The sequence below is a fragment of the Trachypithecus francoisi genome, unplaced genomic scaffold (genome assembly GCF_009764315.1).
Source record: "Trachypithecus francoisi isolate TF-2019V2 unplaced genomic scaffold, Tfra_2.0 Lachesis_group14, whole genome shotgun sequence".
Lineage (NCBI taxonomy): Eukaryota > Metazoa > Chordata > Mammalia > Primates > Cercopithecidae > Trachypithecus > Trachypithecus francoisi.
Window position 1 is genome coordinate 58,786,894 of NW_022681459.1, and position 19,463 is coordinate 58,806,356.

The following is a 19,463-nucleotide window of genomic DNA, read 5'->3' on the forward strand; positions in this document are numbered from 1 at the left end:
TGGAAGAGACAAATATCCAAACCACATCAGGAAGCCTTCCCAGAAGAGGCACCATTTGAATGAGAGCTTGGAATCAAGCTCACTGGGTGGAAGAGGTGGCAAGGAATGGCATTCAGGCAGAGGGAACAGAATGAGATCACTTGGACACAGGAAGGGGAACATCACACACCAGGGCCTATTGTGGGGAGGGGGAGGGAGGAGGGATGGCATTGGGAGTTATACCTGATGTAAATGAGTTGATGGGTGCTGACGAGTTGATGGGTGCAGCACACCAACATGGCACATGTATACATAGGTAGCAAACCTGCATGTTGTGCACATGTACCCTAGAACTTAAAGTATAAAAAAAAAAAAAGAATAGGCAAACACACGGAGGTCAGAGAGAGAAGCAGGTGTCCAGGAAGCAGTGAGTAGGGCCAGGTGGTTCAACATTGGAATCCACAAGGAGTGTCAGAGTGGAGAGGATGAGGCTGGCAAGGCCAGACGGGGCTGGACCTTAAATGGCCTTGGATTCAAGGCCAGAGAGCTGGACACTATCCTGGGGACAGTGGCAGTCCTCGAGGTCTTTGAGTGACAGAAAGGAGTTCTTGCCCCATGAGTCGCACCCTGGGGGGTGATGTGTTGCAGTGGCAGCTGCCTGGATTGCACTCAGGTCTGCCGCGTGGCCTTGGACAGGCGCTGCCTCCCAGCTCCGCAGCCTCCTCATCTGTCACATGGGCACGACAGTGGCCCCTTGCCCTGGGACTGTTGTGAGAATGTGCTGAGGTGGTCCGAGCCTAGTGCAGGGCCTGGCGCAGGGGAGCCCTCAGCTAAAAAGGCAGCGGCTAGCAGGGTTGCCAGCGATTCACGTTCTGTCTCCCTGCCCCTGCAGACACTTGCGAAGCGGACTGCTTGCGGAAGCGAGCGGAACAGAGCCTGCAGGCTGCCATCAAGACCCTGCGCAAGTCCATTGGCCGGCAGCAGTTCTATGTCCAGGTCTCAGGCACTGAGTACGAGGTAGCCCAGAGGCCAGCCAAGGCCCTGGAGGGGCAGGGGGCATGTGGCGCCGGCCAGGTGCTACAGGACAGCAAATGCGGTGAGTCCTTACCCATGGCCACTCAAGTGCTCACCCTGTCCTTCCTTGCACATGAGCCGGGGTAAACAGTGATGGGCATGCAGGGGAGACAGACACCTGGGGAGGGGACAGAGAGATGCAGAGGCCTGCTGGGGAGAAGCACTGCAGCCCTCATGGTCATCGCTGTCATTGGAAGAGCACTCCTCTGTGCTGGACCTCGGGCACGTGATCACAGTCCTGAGGAGGGACAAGGAGTGAACAGGATAGCAAGGCCACGGTCGAGGGGCGCAAGGGGGCACAGGAACCAGAACAGGCCCTCTCCAGTCTGGGATGTGGTTCCAGGAAGCTTCCTGGAGGAGGAGAAGTCACGTGAGCTGAGACCTCAGGGCTCCAGGAGTTGGGGAGGCTGAGTCAGGGTTGGGGGACAGAACAGCGATGTCGTGAGGCCTAGGGCCACCCAGGAGGGCAGCGTCGTGCTGCAGGGAAGCAGGTGAGGCCATTCCCCAGCGGGCTGGTGTGGGCTGGAGGGGAGAGCCTGGAGGCAGAACAGACAAAACCAGCACACCAGACAGTCCTAGTTCTAGTGGAGCTCGCACGCCTGTGGGGAAGATAGACGGTGAGCCAGTGAACACGCCCACAGGTATAGTGAGGCCAGAGGTGATGGAGCCTGGCAGGCCACAGACACCACTCTGAGTTCGACGGGGAGCTATAGGAATGCTTAGAGCAAGGACGCACGCTGGTGCGCACTGTTACAGGAAGGCTGAGTAGAGGGGGCGGAGCAAGGACGGGGAGGAGCATGAGACGGAGGGGGCTCCTAGGGAGAGACAGACTTCAAGGACGACTCCAAGGGTTTGGCCAGTTGGGCAGAGGTGGTATTGCTCCCTGATCCGGGCCAGATCCCCAAGGACTTGAGAAAGAGTGGGCTGGGGGGAGGGAAATTGAGGAAGAGTGGGCTGGGGGGAAGGGGCGCACAGGCTGGACGTGTTTAGTTTGAGATGCTCACAGGTCATCCACATGCAGATGCTGGATGGGCGGTTGGAGCCACAAGTCCGAAGCCTCAAACAGTAGGGTTGGCCAGGGGTGTAAACTGGGAAGCCGGTGGGGAAGAGGTGACTCCTGGTAGGGGGGGCCGGGGGGAAGCCGGTGGAGAAGAGGTGACTCCTGGGGGGGGGGGGGCCGGGGGGAAGCTGTTGGAGAAGAGGTGACACCTGGCAAGGGGGACGCTGTTAGAGAAGAGGTGACACCTGGGGGGTGGGGGAAGCTGTTGGTAAAGAGGTGACACCTGACAGGGGTGGGGGAAGCTGTGGGTAAAGAGGTGACACCTGGTGGGGTGGGGAAAGCTGTTGGTAAAGTAACACCTGGCGGGGGTGGGGGAAGCTGTTGGTAAAGAGGTGACACCTGGCGGGGGTGGCGGGAATTTGTTGGTAAAGAGGTGACACCTGGCGGGGGTGGGGAAAGCTGTTGGCGAAGAGGTGACACCTGGTGGGGTGGGGGAAGCTGTTGGTAAAGAGGTGACACCTGGTGGTGGGGGACGTTGTTGGTAAAGAGGTGACACCTGGCGGGGGTGGGAGACGCTATTGGAGAGGAGGTGACACCTGGGGGGTGGGGAAGCTGCTGGAGAAGTGGGGAAGCTTTTGGAGAAGAGGTGACATCTGACGGGAGAAGGGCCAGATTGGGGAAGCTGGGACTCTGGCTCAGACAGTGGAGGGAGACAGCCGTACTGACAAGGGGGGACAAAGAGGACTTGGTGATGTCATTCTTCTACTTTCTTTGTTTGTTTGTTTTTGTTTTTGAGATGCAGTCTCACTCTGTAGCCAAGCTGGAGTACGATGGTGTAATCTCAGCTCATTGCAACCTCTGCCTCCCAGGTTCAAGCTATTCTCCTGCCTCAGCCTCCCAAGTAGCTGGGACTACAGGCACATGCCACCATGTCTGGCTAATTTTTGTATTTTTAGTAGAGATGGGGTTTCACTGTGTTGGCCAGGCTGATCTCAAACTCCTGACCTCATGATCTGCCCACCTCGGTCTCCCAAAGTGCTGGGATTATGGGCGTGAGCCACCATGCCCAGCCTCTTCTACTTTCAATAACTTATTTTGGGCCCGGCATGGTGGCTCACGCCTGTAATTCCAGCACTTTGGGAGACCGAGACAGGTGGATCACCTGAGGTCAGGAGTTTGAGACCAGCATGCCCAACATGGTGAAACCCCATCTCTACTCAAGATACAAAAATTAGCTGGGCATGGTGGCGGGCACCTGCAATCCTAGCTACCAGGGAGGCTGAGGCAGGAGAATCGCTTGAACCCAGGAGGCGGAGGTTGCAGTGAGCTGAGATCATGCCACTGCACTCCAGTCTGGGTGACAGAGCGAGACTCCATCTCAAAATAAAAATAAATAATTTCAAAATAAGTTATTTATTTCAAACTTTCAGAAACATTGTCAAACAGACCAAAAAACTTCCATTCATCCAAATTTCCCACCTGTGCACATTTGACCGCATCTGCCCCCTCTGTCTCCCACACGTGTGTATGTGTGTAAGTGTGCATGCGTGTGTGTGTAGTCTTTACCATCCAACCCACATGCCCACTCCATTCAGCTTCAGCAGTCCTTCCAACAATGTCCCTTTTGTCTTTCTGGTCCCAGCTCCCATCCAGAAAGACATGTCACCCTCCACTGTGTCTTCAGGCTTCTTCTGTCTGGAGCCGCTTCTCTCCTTTTCCTGCCTCTCCTGTCCTTGTCCCGACCTCATCTCCTCTGGGCTGACGCTCAGAGCTCCCTCTGATTTTTCCTGGGGACCTGACTCAGGGCCCAGGGTCCGGCAGGAACCTCAGCTTCGAGGCCTGATCCTGGGTGCCCCATCAGCAGGCACAGGATACCCGCAGCCCACCACACAGGATACCCCCAGCCCACCACACAGGATACCCACAGCCCACCACAGGATATCCCCAGCCCACCACACAGGATACCCCTAGCCCACCACACAGGATACCCCCAGCCCACCACAGGATATCCCCGCCCACCACAGATATCCCCAGCCCACCCATAGGATACCCCCAGCCCACCACACAGGATACCCACAGCCCACCACAGGATATCCCCAGCCCACCACACAGGATACCCGCAGCCCACCACAGGATATCCCCAGCCCACCACAGGATACCCCCAGCCCACCACACAGGATACCCCCAGCCCACCACAGGATACCCCCAGCCCACCACACAGGATACCCCCAGCCCACCACACGGGATACCCCCAGCCCCACCACGGGATACCCCCAGCCCACCACACGGGATACCCCCAGCCCCACCACACGGGATACCCCCAGCCCCACCACACGGGATACCCCCAGCCCACCACACGGGATACCCCCAGCCCACCACACGGGATACCCCCAGCCCACCACACGGGATACCCCCAGCCCCACCACAGGATACCCCCAGCCCACCACAGGATACCCCCAGCCCACCACACGGGATACCCCCAGCCCACCACAGGATACCCCCAGCCCCACCACACAGGATACCCCCAGCCCACCACACAGGATACCCCCAGCCCCACCACACAGGATACCCCCAGCCCACCACACAGGATACCCGCAGCCCACCACAGGATACCCCCAGCCCACCACACAGGATACCCGCAGCCCACCACACAGGATACCCCCAGCCACCACACAGGATACCCGCAGCCCACCACACAGGATACCCCCCCCACCAGTGGCTTCACTTTCACTCGCCATTTTCCCTCTGTGATTGATGAGTGTTTACTGGGCACATTCTGAGTTTAGACCAATATTCTCCTCTTCATCAAACTTCTGCACAGCTCCCACCACGTCAGCCACCTCTACCATTCGTTCCACATGCACTAGTCATGTTCTCCTGCAGGAAAGCAGGTGGCCGTGGCCGTTTACCTCTGGGCCTGTATCCCTGTAGACTCAGATCCCCCTTACTCATTGCATTGTGATCCATTCCTGATGTTACTTAGTTCGGCGCTCACTCTGTCCCCAGGGTAGCCAGGGGTGCCGCACCAGGCTGGCTCTTGGGTCTTTCTGACCTGCCACACACACGCTGCAAGCCTCCCCTTAGTTCAGATCCAGTCGACACTCTCCATCCCCTGGCATCAGCCAAATCCCCAAGGACCCCTGGTTCCTTTGAGAGGAGGATGATGAGTAGAAACCACAATCTGGGATATTCATTGCTCCTGGAGCACCACTGCCTCTAGGCCCTCTCATCGGACAGAACTGGAAAGCATAGGTGTGTATACAGGTGCGCACATAGGCATAGGAATCTATGGGTGGGGGGGGTTCTAAAACCATGAGTTCATGCCAGTGCCTCCCGCTCCACACCTCAGGGTCCTTTCTAACCCTCACTCCCGTTTCCGCATTTGTAAGCATCTTCTCCAGCGCTGAGAAACTCGGCTCCCTTTCTCCTTAATTTACTGATTTACTCAGTTTCCTTTCTTACTCATCAGTTAACATATTTGTTCAGTGTAGCCAACCATACTGCACCGTCTTCAGCCCATCATCTCCTCACTGCGCCCCTCCCACCTCCCCCGCCAGGCCCTCCGCACTGCCCCTAACTCCTCCGCTCAGGAAGGACAGGGGAGCTTTGGGGTGAAATGACTGTAGCATGTCCAAGTGGCGACATCCAGGAGGCAGTTTGCTAAAGCTGGAGGGCAGGGTGTGGAGCAGAGAGAGGACAGAGGTATGGGGGAAGTGGGGACCACAGGCTTTTATAAGCAGGTGGAGATGGAGGGGTCCACAGAGGACTCTGAGGTGCAGCAGCCAGAGGGGCCAGGCTTCATGGCCCTCACAGATGGCTGCCCCTTGGGTCCTGCCCCAGGCTCTTCTGGGATAGGTCTGGGGCCCCTCTGTGTCCTTGGGAACAAAGGACTGTGCGTATCAGGAGAGCCTGGGCTTGAGCACACAGGAGACACCCCCTGGCCTCCCCACCTCTGCCTCCAGCAGCCTCTCCACTTTGCCTCTGCAGTTGCCTGTGGGCCTGGCACCCACTTCGGCGGTGAGCTCGGCCAGTGTGTGCCATGTATGCCAGGGACATACCAGGACACAGAAGGCCAGCTCAGTTGCACACCGTGCCCCAGCAGTGACGGGGTTGGTCTGGCTGGTGCCCGCAACGTGTCGGAATGTGGAGGCAAGTGTGGGCCTACCCTAGAAGGAGAGGTGGGGGTGGGGGGTGGGCAGGGGCTCCTCCTGTCAAAGGCCCAGGTGCCTGGTGTGGCCAGAGAGCGTGCTATTTTCTAAAGTTCTTTGTCCTTTCCAAAGCCCTTCACAATGTCTGTGCGGTCACCACTTACAAAGTGCACGGCAGATCCCACAGCGTCCGCAGTCTCGGAGTGCACTACAGCACTGAGCACCGCACTGCACTCAGTGTGTTTCAGGACTGCATCGTGCACTGTGGAAAGGACTTCACAGTGTGCAAACACTTTAGCATCTACAGATCAACTTACGGTTTCTAAGGGAGGTACATAAGTGCCTTAGGATGAACCAGACAGCTTACCTTTTACGGAACATTCCATTGCGACTGGAACACTTTGCAGAGTGTGTCTTATACTCGAGCAAGAACTTTGCTCTACACAGAGAACTTCATGACGTGCCCACAGACGGTTTAGAAAGCTCTTTTTCTTTTTTTTTTTTTTTTTTGAGACGGAGTCTCGCTCTGTCGCCCAGGCTGGAGTGCAGTGGCCGGATCTCAGCTCACTGCAAGCTCCGCCTCCCGGTTTACGCCATTCTCCTGCCTCAGCCTCCCGAGTAGCTGGGACTACAGGCGCCCGCCACCTCGCCCGGCTAGTTTTTTGTATTTTTTAGTAGAGACGGGGTTTCACCGTGTTAGCCAGGATGGTCTTGATCTCCTGACCCCGTGATCCGCCCGTCTCGGCCTCCCAGAGTGCTGGGATGACAGGCGTGAGCCACCGCGCCCGGCCTAGAAAGCCCTTTCTCAGTTTACCAAATACAATTCGGTTTGCAAAGAGCTTTTGCATTTACCTCCCTCTCCCAACTTAATTCCATCTGTGAAGCTAGCTCAGGCTCCCCATGAGCCTTTCTTCCCAGGCCACGGTGAGTTTCACCCAAGAGAATCCGCGGGGAAGGTTCTCAGCACCCTGAGAAGCACAGTGCCTGTGAGGGTGGGGGAGTGGGGTCCCAGATACCGGAGACCTCCAGCTTTCTCCCGGTCACAGAAGGGCTCAGTAGCCCAGCCCTGAGTCCGTGCAGGCTGCCAGCTGTTCTCTGGCCCACTGCCCGCTCCAGGAGTGTGGTCTCCACCCCTGGGGGAGTGGCCACTGGAAGGAGATTCCATGTTTGGGTAGAAGCTGAGAATCCCAGGGTCTGGGCTGAGAGGACGCTAAACCTGCCCCTCACTCAGTGCCAGAATACGCTCTGCATCCTGAGTCTGCTGGAATGCTAGAACATTCTTTATGTGGAACTGAAATTGGCTTTGCTGTGGTCCCCTCCCTTTGTCCCAGGGGTGCCCTTGAGTACCTCAGAAACCCTCCCCAGACCCGCCTCCCTCTGCTCTGGCCTGGCCCTGCTAGTAGACCAGGCAGCATCACCCTGAAGCTGAGCAGGTGCCCCTTCTGTGAAGACCCCGGTGCAGCCTGCCCCCCAGGGAGAGCCCCTCTGAAACATGTGACCTCCCGCTCCACCCGTGGGTCCCCTTCCCAGCTCAGCAGCAAGATCTTGCTCTTCAACCCCCAGGCCTTCTTGCTGGTGGGAGAAGGAAAGCCAGCTTGACCAAGGCCGCACATGAGCCGCTGGCAACATCCGGACCAGGGCCCAGCCTCCTGCATTCAGGCTGCTGCGTTCTCCCCACCCCATCCCCACCCCAGGCCTCGGGTGCCTGGTACCTTTTCCAGGGCCAGGCAAGGGCCAAGAGCAGGGCCTGAGACCACCCACAGCCTCGGCCCTGCGGCGCCCTCCTGCCCACCTGAGCCGTGACCTCTGACTTCTAGGCCAGTGTTCTCCAGGCTTCTTCTCGGCTGATGGCTTCAAGCCCTGCCAGGCCTGCCTCGTGGGCACGTACCAGCCTGAGCCTGGGCGCACCAGCTGCTTCCCCTGCGGAGGGGGTTTGCTCACCAAACACGAAGGCACCACCTCCTTCCAGGACTGCGAGGCTAAAGGTGAGCATGTCCCCGCACCATGCCCGCCCACCCCAAGAGGCAGGGCTGCGCTGCTCAGGAAGGCTTCCCCGAGCCCCTCTCATCTCCACATGGCAAACCTCCCAGCTCAGAAGAGGAGCCTGGAGCTGTCAGGTGTGGGCGACCCACTGTGCCCTGCATTAGGACAGGGACATCTTACAGCTGAGAGCTTTCTGAGCTCCAGGGGGAGCAGCAGCTCCTCAGAGCACTGGGGAGGGCTCTGGGGACAGAAGGGCTTGAGCAGCATCTAGAAGGGAGGTTGGGAGGGTGAGGAGGGGGCAGGAGTGTGGGAGCAGAAGTGGGATCAAGGTATCACCTCAACTGCTGTCTGTTCAGGGCACCTGGTCCCACCCAGGTCTGCATCCCGTCTTCCCTCACTCACCAACTCCCCCAAGTCCTCCCCATTCTCAGCTGCTGACCCTGCTTCCCCACCGCGCTCCCTCTCAGCGTCTGTCCGTCTGTCCAGGCAGCCTGGCCCTCAGCCCCCTGGAGCCAGCCACATCACCAGAAACTCCCCTGCACATACAAACTGCTCTTAATTTGCCCATTTGAAAAAAGAATTGAAGCCAGGTGAGCTGGCTCACGCCTATAATCCCAGCACTTTGGGAGGCCAAAGCAGGTGGATCACCTGAGGTCAGAAGTTTGAGGCCAGCCTGACCAACATGGCGAAACCCCATCTCTACTAAAAAAAAATGCAAAAAAATGAGCCGAGCGTGGTGATGTGCACCTATAATCCCAGCTACTCGGGAGACTGGGAGGGGAGGATCGATGGAACCCCGGAGGCGGAGCTTACAGTGAGCCAAGATGGCGCTACTGCACTCCAGCCTGGGTGACAGAGCGAGGCTCCATCTCAAAAAAAAAAAAATTGCCCACCTCTAGCCCCCCACCCCGCCACCCCTCAGACTCTGGCCGCCTGTCTCTCCTGCCCCAGCAACCTTGCAGAAAGAGGGTTTGGCCTGGCTGGCTCCACTTCCCCTCCTCCCTGTCTCCCCTGAAGGCCTCTGGTCACATCATCGCCCCCACTCTCCCTGAAAATTGCTCCCATCAAGGTGGCCTGTGTGGTCCCTGTTTTGCTGGAGCGAACATCACATCAACCTGCCATGTGACCCCCACGCCAAGGGCTCTTCCCAGCCGTGGCGGAGCGAGGGTGGTGGGAGGTCATGGTGCGGTGGGCAAGAGCCTTGAACTCTGTGCCAAGACAGACCTCGAGGGCATGGGAGGTCCTGGGGACAGCTCCCCAGCGCTGCCCTTTCCCTGCACCCCTCCACACCCACCACACTGCCTTGTGTCCCCCGGTAGTGCACTGCTCCCCTGGCCACCACTACAACACCACCACCCACCGCTGCATCCGCTGCCCCATCGGCACCTACCAGCCTGAGTTTGGCCAGAACCACTGCATCACCTGTCCGGGCAACACCAGCACAGACTTCGATGGCTCTACCAACGTCACACACTGCAAAAGTGGGTGCTGCTGCTCCGTGGCGGGAAGCTGGGAACGCGGGAGGGGCTGGGCAGGTTGTGGAGGCAGGAGGAGACCTGATCTCACACAAGGACACTGGACTTCTCCCGTTCCGTCACATCTGCTCTTGGGTGCCCTGCAGCCGTCTGGAGGCCTATGGCACCAAAGGGGCAGCCCTGGCTTGGCCCACTCTACAGAGCCCACAATGGTGCCCATCGTTCATCAGTTCCCACTGCTCACCCAACACAGCCTGAGCCTCTGCCCTGGGCCAGGTCCTGCTCTAGTTTCTGGGTCTGCTGGGGGAGCTGACAGACTACAGGGGCACTGACGGGGCTGCTAAACAGCACAGGGCTCCAGGCCCTCTCACTGCCCCTGACAAGGCCCAGCCACAGAGAAATAGGGTGGGCCTGCAGGCATAGCAGCCCAGTAAGAAGCAGCTCCCAGGTTGGGCCCCAGGTAACCACAGGTGTGAACAGGGGACCTGCCTTCCTGCTCTGGGGGTAGCCCAGGCAGGGTCCCCAAGGAGGATGGGCTCAGGGTCTGAGGGCTGGTGTGGGAGGGGACAAGAGTACCTTCCAGCCCTGCGCTAGGCCTCCCGGGTGGTTAGAGGCCTGACCAGCCAGGGCCCCCACCCAGCAGAGCCTGATGAGGCCCTTGGGCCACTGTGCCCACAGACCAGCACTGCGGCGGCGAGCTTGGTGACTACACCGGGTACATCGAGTCCCCCAACTACCCTGGCGACTACCCAGCCAATGCTGAATGCGTCTGGCTCATCGCACCTCCCCCAAAGCGCAGGATCCTCATCGTGGTCCCGGAGATCTTCCTGCCCATCGAGGATGAGTGCGGCGATGTTCTAGTCATGAGGAAGAGTGGTACGTGGCAGGTGGAGGGGACCAGAGGCAGCCTCAGCCCCGTTTGCACCCCCGTGTCGCTGCGGTTCCACCAGGCAGGATCGCTGCCTTCACAGGGCAGAGAGGAGGGCCCTGGAGCTCAGGGGACCAGCCCCTCAGAGTCCACCTGGGAGGCAGGGTGGAAACCCACTTGGGTCTAAGAGCTGGCTTTACAGAGTTCTATGGAAAGATCCGGAGAGCTTAGGGTACCCTGAGAGTGGATGCTGGGACAGGGTCAGGCCTCGTCTCAACTCCGGCCACAAGCCCGGCCCTCATCCCAGTGGCAAGACCAGCCGCAGGGCCCCTTCCCACCGCTTTCTGCCGCACAGCTCAGGGCAAGACCTCAGGCTCCAGCTCCACAGGTCTCCTCCTGCCTGCTGAGGTTTAGGGGACTACATGGCGGTCCCATGCACCACACAAGATACCAGCTCAGAGAGCCCTCCCTGCCCCTCTGGGAGCCCTGGACTCCTGGCTCATCCTCCCCCGTCAGGGCTCCTCTTGAGACTTCAGGGAGTGAAGGATGGAATGGCATGAGAGAGGACTGGACTCAGCAGTGGGTGTGACCGCGTGTGTGCCCAGCTGGCCACAGCAGCAGGAATGCCTGGGAGGCCCCTGAGCCCCCCCAGCGCCAGCCAAACCCCTGCAGCGTCCCTGGCCAGGGGACCTCGCTGCTGTCAGGCTTTGGGCACCCATGGGAGCGAGCTCCAAGTCCGAGTGTTAGGGAAGGAAGAGCAGGAACCCAGACACCCACAAACACTGGCCAGAGAAGATCTCTGGGTACACAGCGACTACAGAGACCGGCCAGAGGAGGGGCTGGGGAGGGGCCTGAGGGCTGAGCTGCATTATCCTGGGCAGGAGTTACTCAGCATAGCTAATGAGTAGACAAATGTCAGCAAGGCTGACGCAGCTGACCAGCCAAAAGCCACAGTGTGCAGATGGGCAAGGGACCGGCCCGGGACCACCTTCCCCGCCCATTCCCCTCACCCGCTCCCCTGCCTCCAGCACCAGTCCTTCTGTCTCCCACCACAAGGCTGAGCTCAAGTGAAGCCCTGCCTCTCCCCCATGAGGGCTCCTCAGGAAGGCTCCCAGGGAGCTGTGAGGCCTTGCCGAGGAGCCGTTAGGTGGGGAGAGGCAGGGCTGGGGCGCTCCCACTGTCACCGCGTCTCAGAAAAGGATAGTTTACAGAGTTTGGGAAGGTTCACCTGCCAGTCACAGGCTGTGCCCACACTGCCGCACTCGGCTCCTGATTTCCTCCTCGGGAGATCAGCGCTCAGTGGGCCTTGCTGGTGCATTTGCTCTTGGGGAGAAGGGACTTCCCAAGTCTGTGCCTCTGGTCCCAGCAGTCAGTGCCGGTTCATCTCCCATGCCCTCCCCCAGCTTCCACTCCCGCCCTGGCCTTGCGCCAAGTGCAGGCCTGAGCCCTGTCATGGAGGAGCAGTTAGCTGGAGGGAGACAGAGACCCACCAATGGAGGGGCTGTGATAAGGGGTTCACCAGAGCAGAGCAGGATCTTGGGAGGGGAGGGAGGGCGCAGTCAGGGAGGCTTCCTGGAAGAGGGGACACAGAGATGGGTCTAAGAAGGACACGTAGGAACCAGGGTTGAGGGTAGGGAAGGGCCTCGGAGGCAGAAGGAACAAGCACAAAGACGAAGCCGTTGTGTTTGGGGTACCAGGCGTTCGGTCCAGGTGCTGGGTGGCGGACTGGATGGGAGGCAAGTGGCCTAGGGCAGGAGGAGCTGCCTACCTGGGGCGACTCAGCAATGGTGCTTCACCTGCAGCCTCGCCCACATCCATCACCACCTATGAGACCTGCCAGACCTACGAGAGGCCCATTGCCTTCACCTCCCGCTCCCGGAAGCTCTGGATCCAGTTCAAATCCAATGAAGGCAATAGCGGCAAAGGCTTCCAAGTGCCCTATGTCACCTATGATGGTAAGACACCCAACTGTCTTCATGGCCCACTGTGCACAGCTCAGGCAGGGCCCTGGAGACAGAGATGAGTCACACGTCCCCACCCTCAGGGAGCTGCGACCTGGCAGGGACAGACCTGAAGCAGAACGAACCCTGTCAGAGGCCAGAGTCAGGCTGAGGGTGGTACCGGGTGGTACAGGCAAGGCAGCAGTGAGTGGCATCTGCAGGCTTCAGCCGAGATGCTGCCCAAGCAGGGTTTTGAGGGCTAAATAGGGGGTTCTTAGCGAAACCCCGAGGAGGACAATACAGGTGGAGGGAGCCCCAGGTTCAAAGCCACAGAGGCAGAGCTGCGGCCAGCCATAGCCCGGAGCCCGTGGCTGGAGCAGGGGAGGGAGGGCACAGGCTGGAGGTGAAGGGGGAGCATGTGGGTCTCAAGCCCCTCGACTTCCTCTCCCCTTGCTGACCCACGGCCCAGAGGACTACCAGCAACTCATAGAGGACATCGTGCGTGATGGGCGCCTGTACGCCTCAGAGAACCACCAGGAAATTTTGAAAGTGAGTTTATTGGAAGGGAATCCACGTAACCCTGGGATGGGGCCTGTGATGAGCCAGGACCGCCCCTACCCCAGCCCTGGCCCCTGGAGGAGCAAGGGAGGGGGGGTGGTGGTGGAGAGGAGCAGGAGGTGTGGGGGTCCCAGGGCCCTAATGGTGGGGACTGGGTCCTGCATGTCTGTCCCTCCAGACCAGGAGGCCTGAGGGAAGCTGTTTGGTGGGGACGTGGGGACCAGGACCTGGTGATGTGGCCTCGGGCACGTTCCTCAGCGGCTCTCAGCCTCACGCTCCTCATCTGTAGAATGAGGGTATTCTGGGGGGCGTCTCAGAATCAGTGGGATCTACCCAGTGCCCCTGTCACTTGGAGACCCCCTGCCACTGGGACTGGGTTCCCTCCTCTTCCTGCTTCCGGCCTGGAGAGGCAGGGCCACCTGGTGTGTCACATGGTGGGTACTGGCCGGAGGCCCAGGGACCCAGGACTCACCCAGCTCAGCCCTGGGCAGCGGCACCGTCAGCCCAGGAGCCCAGGGGTGTGGAGGACGAAGGCAGAGCTAGAGCGCTCCCGCTGTTGCCTCGTCTGAGGAAAGGATGCTTTGCAGAGTTCGGGAAGATTCACTTGAGTCTCCCCATAGTCTGCCAGTCGCGTGCTGCCGCCCTCGGCTCCTGATTTCCTCCTCAAGCTGTTTGGGCAGAAACCAGGGACACGTCCTGGGTTCTCTGCCCGCATCCCTGTCCCCCCAGCTCTGCCCTGGGAGCATTGCTCCCAAACTGAAAGCGTCCTGACGCTGCTTTGGGGACATAAACCCCAGCCAGGGGGCCGCCCTCCTCCACAGCAGCTCCCAGCTCCTCACACTTACCAGGGCCCCTCGGCCCGTCCTTCCTTCCCCGACCTTTTTCCCCAGCGAACGTCCCCCCAGCCTTCCGCCCTCAGCTGGGACATCCTGTCGTCCTCTGGGCAGCCTGCCCGGACCCCCTGACCTGGGTACACCCTCCGCAGCCCTTGGGCCCCACGCGCCCCTCCTTCCTGGCAGCCACCAGCACTCACTTTAGCTTTGTTCTGTGACTATTTAGTCCCGGCCCCCCTTGCGGGGGAGGAGCTGCCGGGGTTCATGGTCAACGCTGCCTCCAGCGCCGGCATCGCCCCAGCACAGAGGGCAGGAGTGTCTGTCTCCAGGGTGTGGGTTCAGGGCACGCATGTGTGTGGGGCGTGTGCTGTGTGCTGTGTTCGTGGAGGCATGTGTGGTGAGTTTGGAGGTGTTCCGTGTGTGTGGTGACTGGTGTGTGTGTAGGGGTGTGTGGTGGGTTTGAGTGTGGGGTGTGTGAGTGGGTGTGCAGTGTGTATGTAGGTGTATGTGCTGGGTGTGTGGGGGTGTGTGTGGAGTGGGTGTGGTGGGGAGGGTGTAGTGAGGGGGGCTGTGGTGGGTGTGGTGTGTATGGGGGTGTGTGGTGAGGGGGTGTGTGGTGTGTATGGGGGTGTGTGTGGTGAATGGAGGTGGGGCTGTGTTTGGTAAGTGGGAGCGTGTGGTGTGTGTGGTGAATAGAGGTGTGGGGGGTGTGGTGTGTGTAGGGGTGTGTGGTGAGTGGGTGTGTGGTGAGTGGGTGTGTGGTGAGTGGGTGTGTGGTGTGTATATAGGGGTGTGTGTGGTGAAGGGTGTGGTGGGTGTGTGGTCTGTGTAGGGGTGTGTGGTGAGTGGGTGTATGGTTTGTATATAGGGGTGTGTGTGGTGAGGGGTGTGGGGTGTGTGGTCTGTGTAGGGGTGAGTGTGTGGGAGTGGGTGTATGGTGTGTATATAGGGGTGTGTGTGGTGAGGGGGTGTGGGGTGTGTGGTCTGTGTAGGGGTGAGTGTGTGGGGAGTGGGTGTATGGTGTGTATATAGGGGTGTGTGTGGTGAGGGGGTGTGGGGTGTGTGGTCTGTGCAGGGGTGAGTGTGTGGGGAGTGGGTGTATGGTGTGTATATAGGGGTGTGTGTGGTGAGGGGGTGTGGTGGGTGTGTACACAGAGATGAGTGTGTGCCAGGACAGGTCCACCCCAGACACAGCAGATGCAGCCAGAGTCAGTAGGACGAGGAGCCCTCACGCCCCAACAGGTGGTGGTCACCATTTGCTGAGCACCTTCCCTGGGCCAGGCTCTGGGGACTCGGTCAGGAACCAGACCTACGCCAGGTCTCACCTCTGCTCCATAGTTTCTGCCCAGGGTGGCAGCCAGTGCCCCACTAGAAAGACGAGAACCTGGGGCTCAGAGAGGGCAGGGACTGCATGTGCCCTCCAGAGACTGCTCCGGAGGACAGTCCCCATTTGCTGCCTAGATCCCCACAGCAAATCTGTACTGAGCACTGCTGAGGACAGGCTCTCTGCTCACGCCAGTGCAGACCATTTTCCTCACAGCCCCAGGAAGAGGCATCATGAGCTCTCTGTGCAGGGAAGAATGAAATTCAGAGCAGCAAAGCTATGTCCCTGAGGTCCAGGGGGCCAGCTAGCAGGCCTGAAGTGATGATTTGGGATCTGCCGGCTGCAAAGCCTGTGCTCTTGGCTGAGTGTTCTCTATTTGCAAATGTTGGTTGTGTTGTGTTGTTTTGCAGTGGAACCCTTTGTTAATAAAATCTTTTTTGTTGTTTGTTTTGAGACAGTCTAGCTCTGTCATCCAGCATGGAGTGCAGTGGCTTACTCTCGGCTCACTTCAACCTCTGCCTCCTGGTTTTAAGCAGTTCTCATGCCTCAGCCTCCCGAGTAGCTGGGATTACAGGCATGCATCACCGCACCCAGCTAATTTTGTATTTTTAGTAGAGATGGGGTTTCGCCATGTTGATCAGGCTGGTCTCGTACTCCTGACCTCAGATGATCTGCCTGCCTCAGCCTCCCAAAGTGCTAGGATTACAGGTGTGAGCTACCACACCTGGCCTTTAGTAAAATCTTATTGGAATCCCAAGAGTTAATGCCAAGGATCTATTTAAAAACCAGTTACGGGCCAGGCGCGGTGGCTCACGCCTGTGATCCCAGCACTTTGGGAGGCCGAGGTGGGTGCATCACCTGAGGTCAGGAGTCTGAGACCAACCTGGCCAACGTGGTGAAACCCTGTCTCTACTGAAAAGACAAAAATTAGCCAGGTGTGGTGGCACGTGCCTGTAATCCCAGCTACTCAGGCAGCTGAGGCAGAAGAATCACTTGAGCTCGGGAAGCAGAGGTACAGTAACCCAAGATCGCGCCACTGCACCCCAGCCTGGGTGACAGAGCAAGACTCTGTCTCAAAATAAATAAATAAATAAAAACCAGTTATACTATTAAAACCAAAAGGTCTGTGGGGTCCTGAAACCCACCAGCCAGCCCAACTCTCTCCCCTCCCCCAGCCTGGCACCACCCCACAGACCCTACAGGCCCCAAGCCTCCCCCACCTCCCATCCCCCCTATCTTACAGGACAAGAAGCTGATCAAGGCCCTCTTCGACGTGCTGGCCCATCCCCAGAACTACTTCAAGTACACAGCCCAGGAGTCCAAGGAGATGTTCCCACGGTCCTTCATCAAACTGCTGCGCTCCAAAGTATCTCGGTTCCTGCGGCCCTACAAATAACTGGGAGCAGTGGCCCTGCCTGGGGGTGGCCTGGTCCACGGAGGGCGCACCTGCCCTCCACAGTGGGAGCTGCATGGGCCTCCTCGTCGCCTTGGGAACCCCACGGCACTGCCCTTCAGGGAAGCTGACCAGCCCATGGAGACCGAGCCCAGGCACCCTTCGGACCCGCTGCCTCTGTGGGAGCACCCTGCTTCAGGAAGCCTCCCTCCCTCCCTCCGCCTCCCTTCCCCAGGACACCAAGAGCGCCCTCTCCTGAGCCCTGGCGGACCGACTGCAGGTAGCAGGATTGCAGGACCCTCCGCCTGGCCTGGCATTTCAGGAGAGAGGGCAAGTGGGGCCTATGTTCTGGGAGGCGTGGTCATTCGAGACAGGAGGCCAGGGGAGAGAGGAGGGGACAAAGGTGCTGTCTCGGGGAGGTCGATGAGCTTGTGCTAGCATCCGCAGGCCCCACACTCTGCCAACTCCTCCAGCCACAGGCAAGGCCACAGCTCCGGGCTGTTACGCTCTAAGGGTTCTGTGATGGGATGGAACAGAGCTGCTGGGGAGGAGACTGGAGGTTTCTGCGTTCCTTCAACAGAACATTTAATGAAGTACTCTATATATATATATATATATAAAAATATAAATATATATATACACTTCTATTTGTGGGTACTTTAGGAAAATGCCCTTTGGTCACTGTAAATATGAATTGTGACCCCATCCCTTCCCGCATGAGCCCAGTGAGTCCCAGCAGCTATCAGCCTCCCTGAACCATTAAACAGCTCCTCCCAGCATTTGCCCTTGTTTCTGTGAGGCCGGCAGCCCTTGGGGCTGGGGAGAGCACAGCTTGCCTTGGACTTGCTTCCGAACGTGAATTCTTCGAGAACTAGCTCAGATGCTCTGCTGGAGTGTTGACCTCAGCCCAGTCCCCTTGCCAGCAACATCGCTGCCCTTGGACAAGACCCAGTGGAAGATACTTCCCCTTGGACCTGTTCCTAGGAGGTGGAGGGGCCCCGCAATAAACTGCAGAAGGGGCCTTGGCTCTGACCCTGTGGCAGTGACCTTGGGGTCCGTACTATGCCCAGGTGTCAGCAGGAAACAAGGCCTTGCTCACAGGAGCACAGGCTGACTCAGAGCGGCCAGTGAGGAAAGGGGAGAGAGAGGAGCTGGCTCAGAGGCCTGGCTCCCAGCGCAGCCTCCTCTTGCTACACCATGCCGCCCCCACTTAGAGGGAAACCTCTTTCCTTTCCTGTAAAGAAAGGAGAGCTCCACATGGCTGGGGAGGCCTCAGGAAACTTACTATCATGGCGGAGGGTGAAGGGGAAGCAAGCACCTTCTTCACAAGGTGGCAGGAGAGAGAAGCAAGCAGGAAATGCCGAGGGAAAGAGAGTCTGGGCGATGACCGAGTGCGTGTGTCCCACCCAGCCGGGAGGCCAGCGCTGCGGATGCCGCCAGCAGAACTCCGCGCCGAGGTCCAGGAGGCCTTGCCTGCTCTTCATCTGCCTGTGCGCTGCGGGACCTGCGTGGGAAATGGTCTGTATGTTTCAGGTGAACAAATACTGAAAATCCCAAGGGACCTGGGAGAATCTTAAAATGAACTCCATTCTTCGGCTTGAAGTTGCCTCTAGGGTTCCTCCTGGTCACCCCCCGGGCCCAGCCTGGCTGGCGAGACATGAACACAGTTTAAGAGGCTGTGGCGCATTGAGGACTGCACAGATGGAGGTAGGCAAGTGAGGTCCCTGGAGGTTCAGGGCTTGGTGACGAGGTAGGCCGGTCATCACATATTCTACAGCCCAAAAGAGGGCTTGGAGCTCAGGAATTACGCTGTCACGTGTGCCCACAGCAGCGGGGTCCCCGGCCTGGCTCCTGCTGCCATCAGCTGCCTTCTCTGCTGAAGTCCAACTCAAGTTGGAGAGAGAGTGGAGCCTCTGGACTTGGTGGGTAGGTCAGTGTCAACTAACAAGCCCTGCCCCTCCTCCGGCCACAGTCCACGCAGGCCAGCCCTGGTTTCCGGAAAGAGGCCTCCCTCCCTCCCTTTGTGGAGCCATCAGTCATCCCCAAGATGAGAGACAAGCGTCCTCCTGAGTGGCCTGCAGCAACAGCTCCTGAGGGAGGTGCTGGGAGGGGTGTTGCCTCTTCATGAGTGTTCTCCAGAGAAACGGAACCCAGAGGATACAGACGTAGACGTGTAAGGGGCTGCATTATGGGAATTAGCTCACGGATTCTGGAAGCCAAGAAGTCCCACGACCTGCTGTCTGCGAGCGGGAGACCAGAAGAAGTGACACTCACTCAGTCTGAGTCCAAAGCCCGAGAAGCCGGGCGCCACCCTGTGAGTCCCAGCATCCAAAGCCCCAAGAACGAGGAAGACGGATGTTCCAGTTCCAAAAGGGAGGGTTCTCCCTTCTTCCCTCTTCTGTTCTACTGGGGCCCTCAACAGATTGGATGGAGTGGATGTCTTCACTCAGTCTGCCGGTTCCCATCCTAACCTCTTCTGGAAACACCCTCACATGTTTTCCCAGCTAGTTGGGTATCCCTCCACCCAAGCAAGACGACCGTGCAATCAACCATCACACTTAAGGGTTTGTGGTTTTTTTTTTTTTTTGAGATGGAGTCTCGCTCTGTCGCCCAGGCTGGAGTGCAGTGGCTGGATCTCAGCTCACTGCAAGCTCTGCCTCCCGGGTTCACACCATTCTCCTGCCTCAGCCTCCCGAGTAGCTGGGACTACAGGCGGCCGCCGCCACGCCCAGCTAATTTGTTTGTATTTTTAGTAGAGACGGGGTTTCACCATGTTAGCCAGGATGGTCTCAATCTCCTGACCTCGTGATCCGCCCTCTTTGGCCTCCCAAAGTGTTGGGATTACAGGTGTGAACACCGCGCCTGGTCAGGGTTTTTTTTCTTTTTTC

At 58.8% G+C, this 19,463-nt stretch overlaps 1 protein-coding gene across 2 annotated transcripts in view; it reads left to right on the forward strand.

Moving 5' to 3' along the window:
* SCUBE1 (signal peptide, CUB domain and EGF like domain containing 1) overlaps positions 1–17,354 on the forward strand; it is a 147,078-nt gene extending 129,724 nt beyond the window's left edge. For both annotated transcript variants that reach the window (XM_033233693.1, XM_033233694.1), the window contains 8 exons: positions 872–1,075; positions 6,041–6,202; positions 8,019–8,186; positions 9,504–9,665; positions 10,338–10,535; positions 12,330–12,482; positions 12,937–13,016; positions 16,426–17,354. In XM_033233693.1, the coding sequence (XP_033089584.1) occupies positions 872–1,075; positions 6,041–6,202; positions 8,019–8,186; positions 9,504–9,665; positions 10,338–10,535; positions 12,330–12,482; positions 12,937–13,016; positions 16,426–16,578 (1,280 nt within the window). In that variant the 3' untranslated portion in view covers positions 16,579–17,354. The remainder of the gene's footprint in view (positions 1–871; positions 1,076–6,040; positions 6,203–8,018; positions 8,187–9,503; positions 9,666–10,337; positions 10,536–12,329; positions 12,483–12,936; positions 13,017–16,425) is intronic.
* The last annotated feature ends 2,109 nt before the right edge of the window (positions 17,355–19,463 follow it).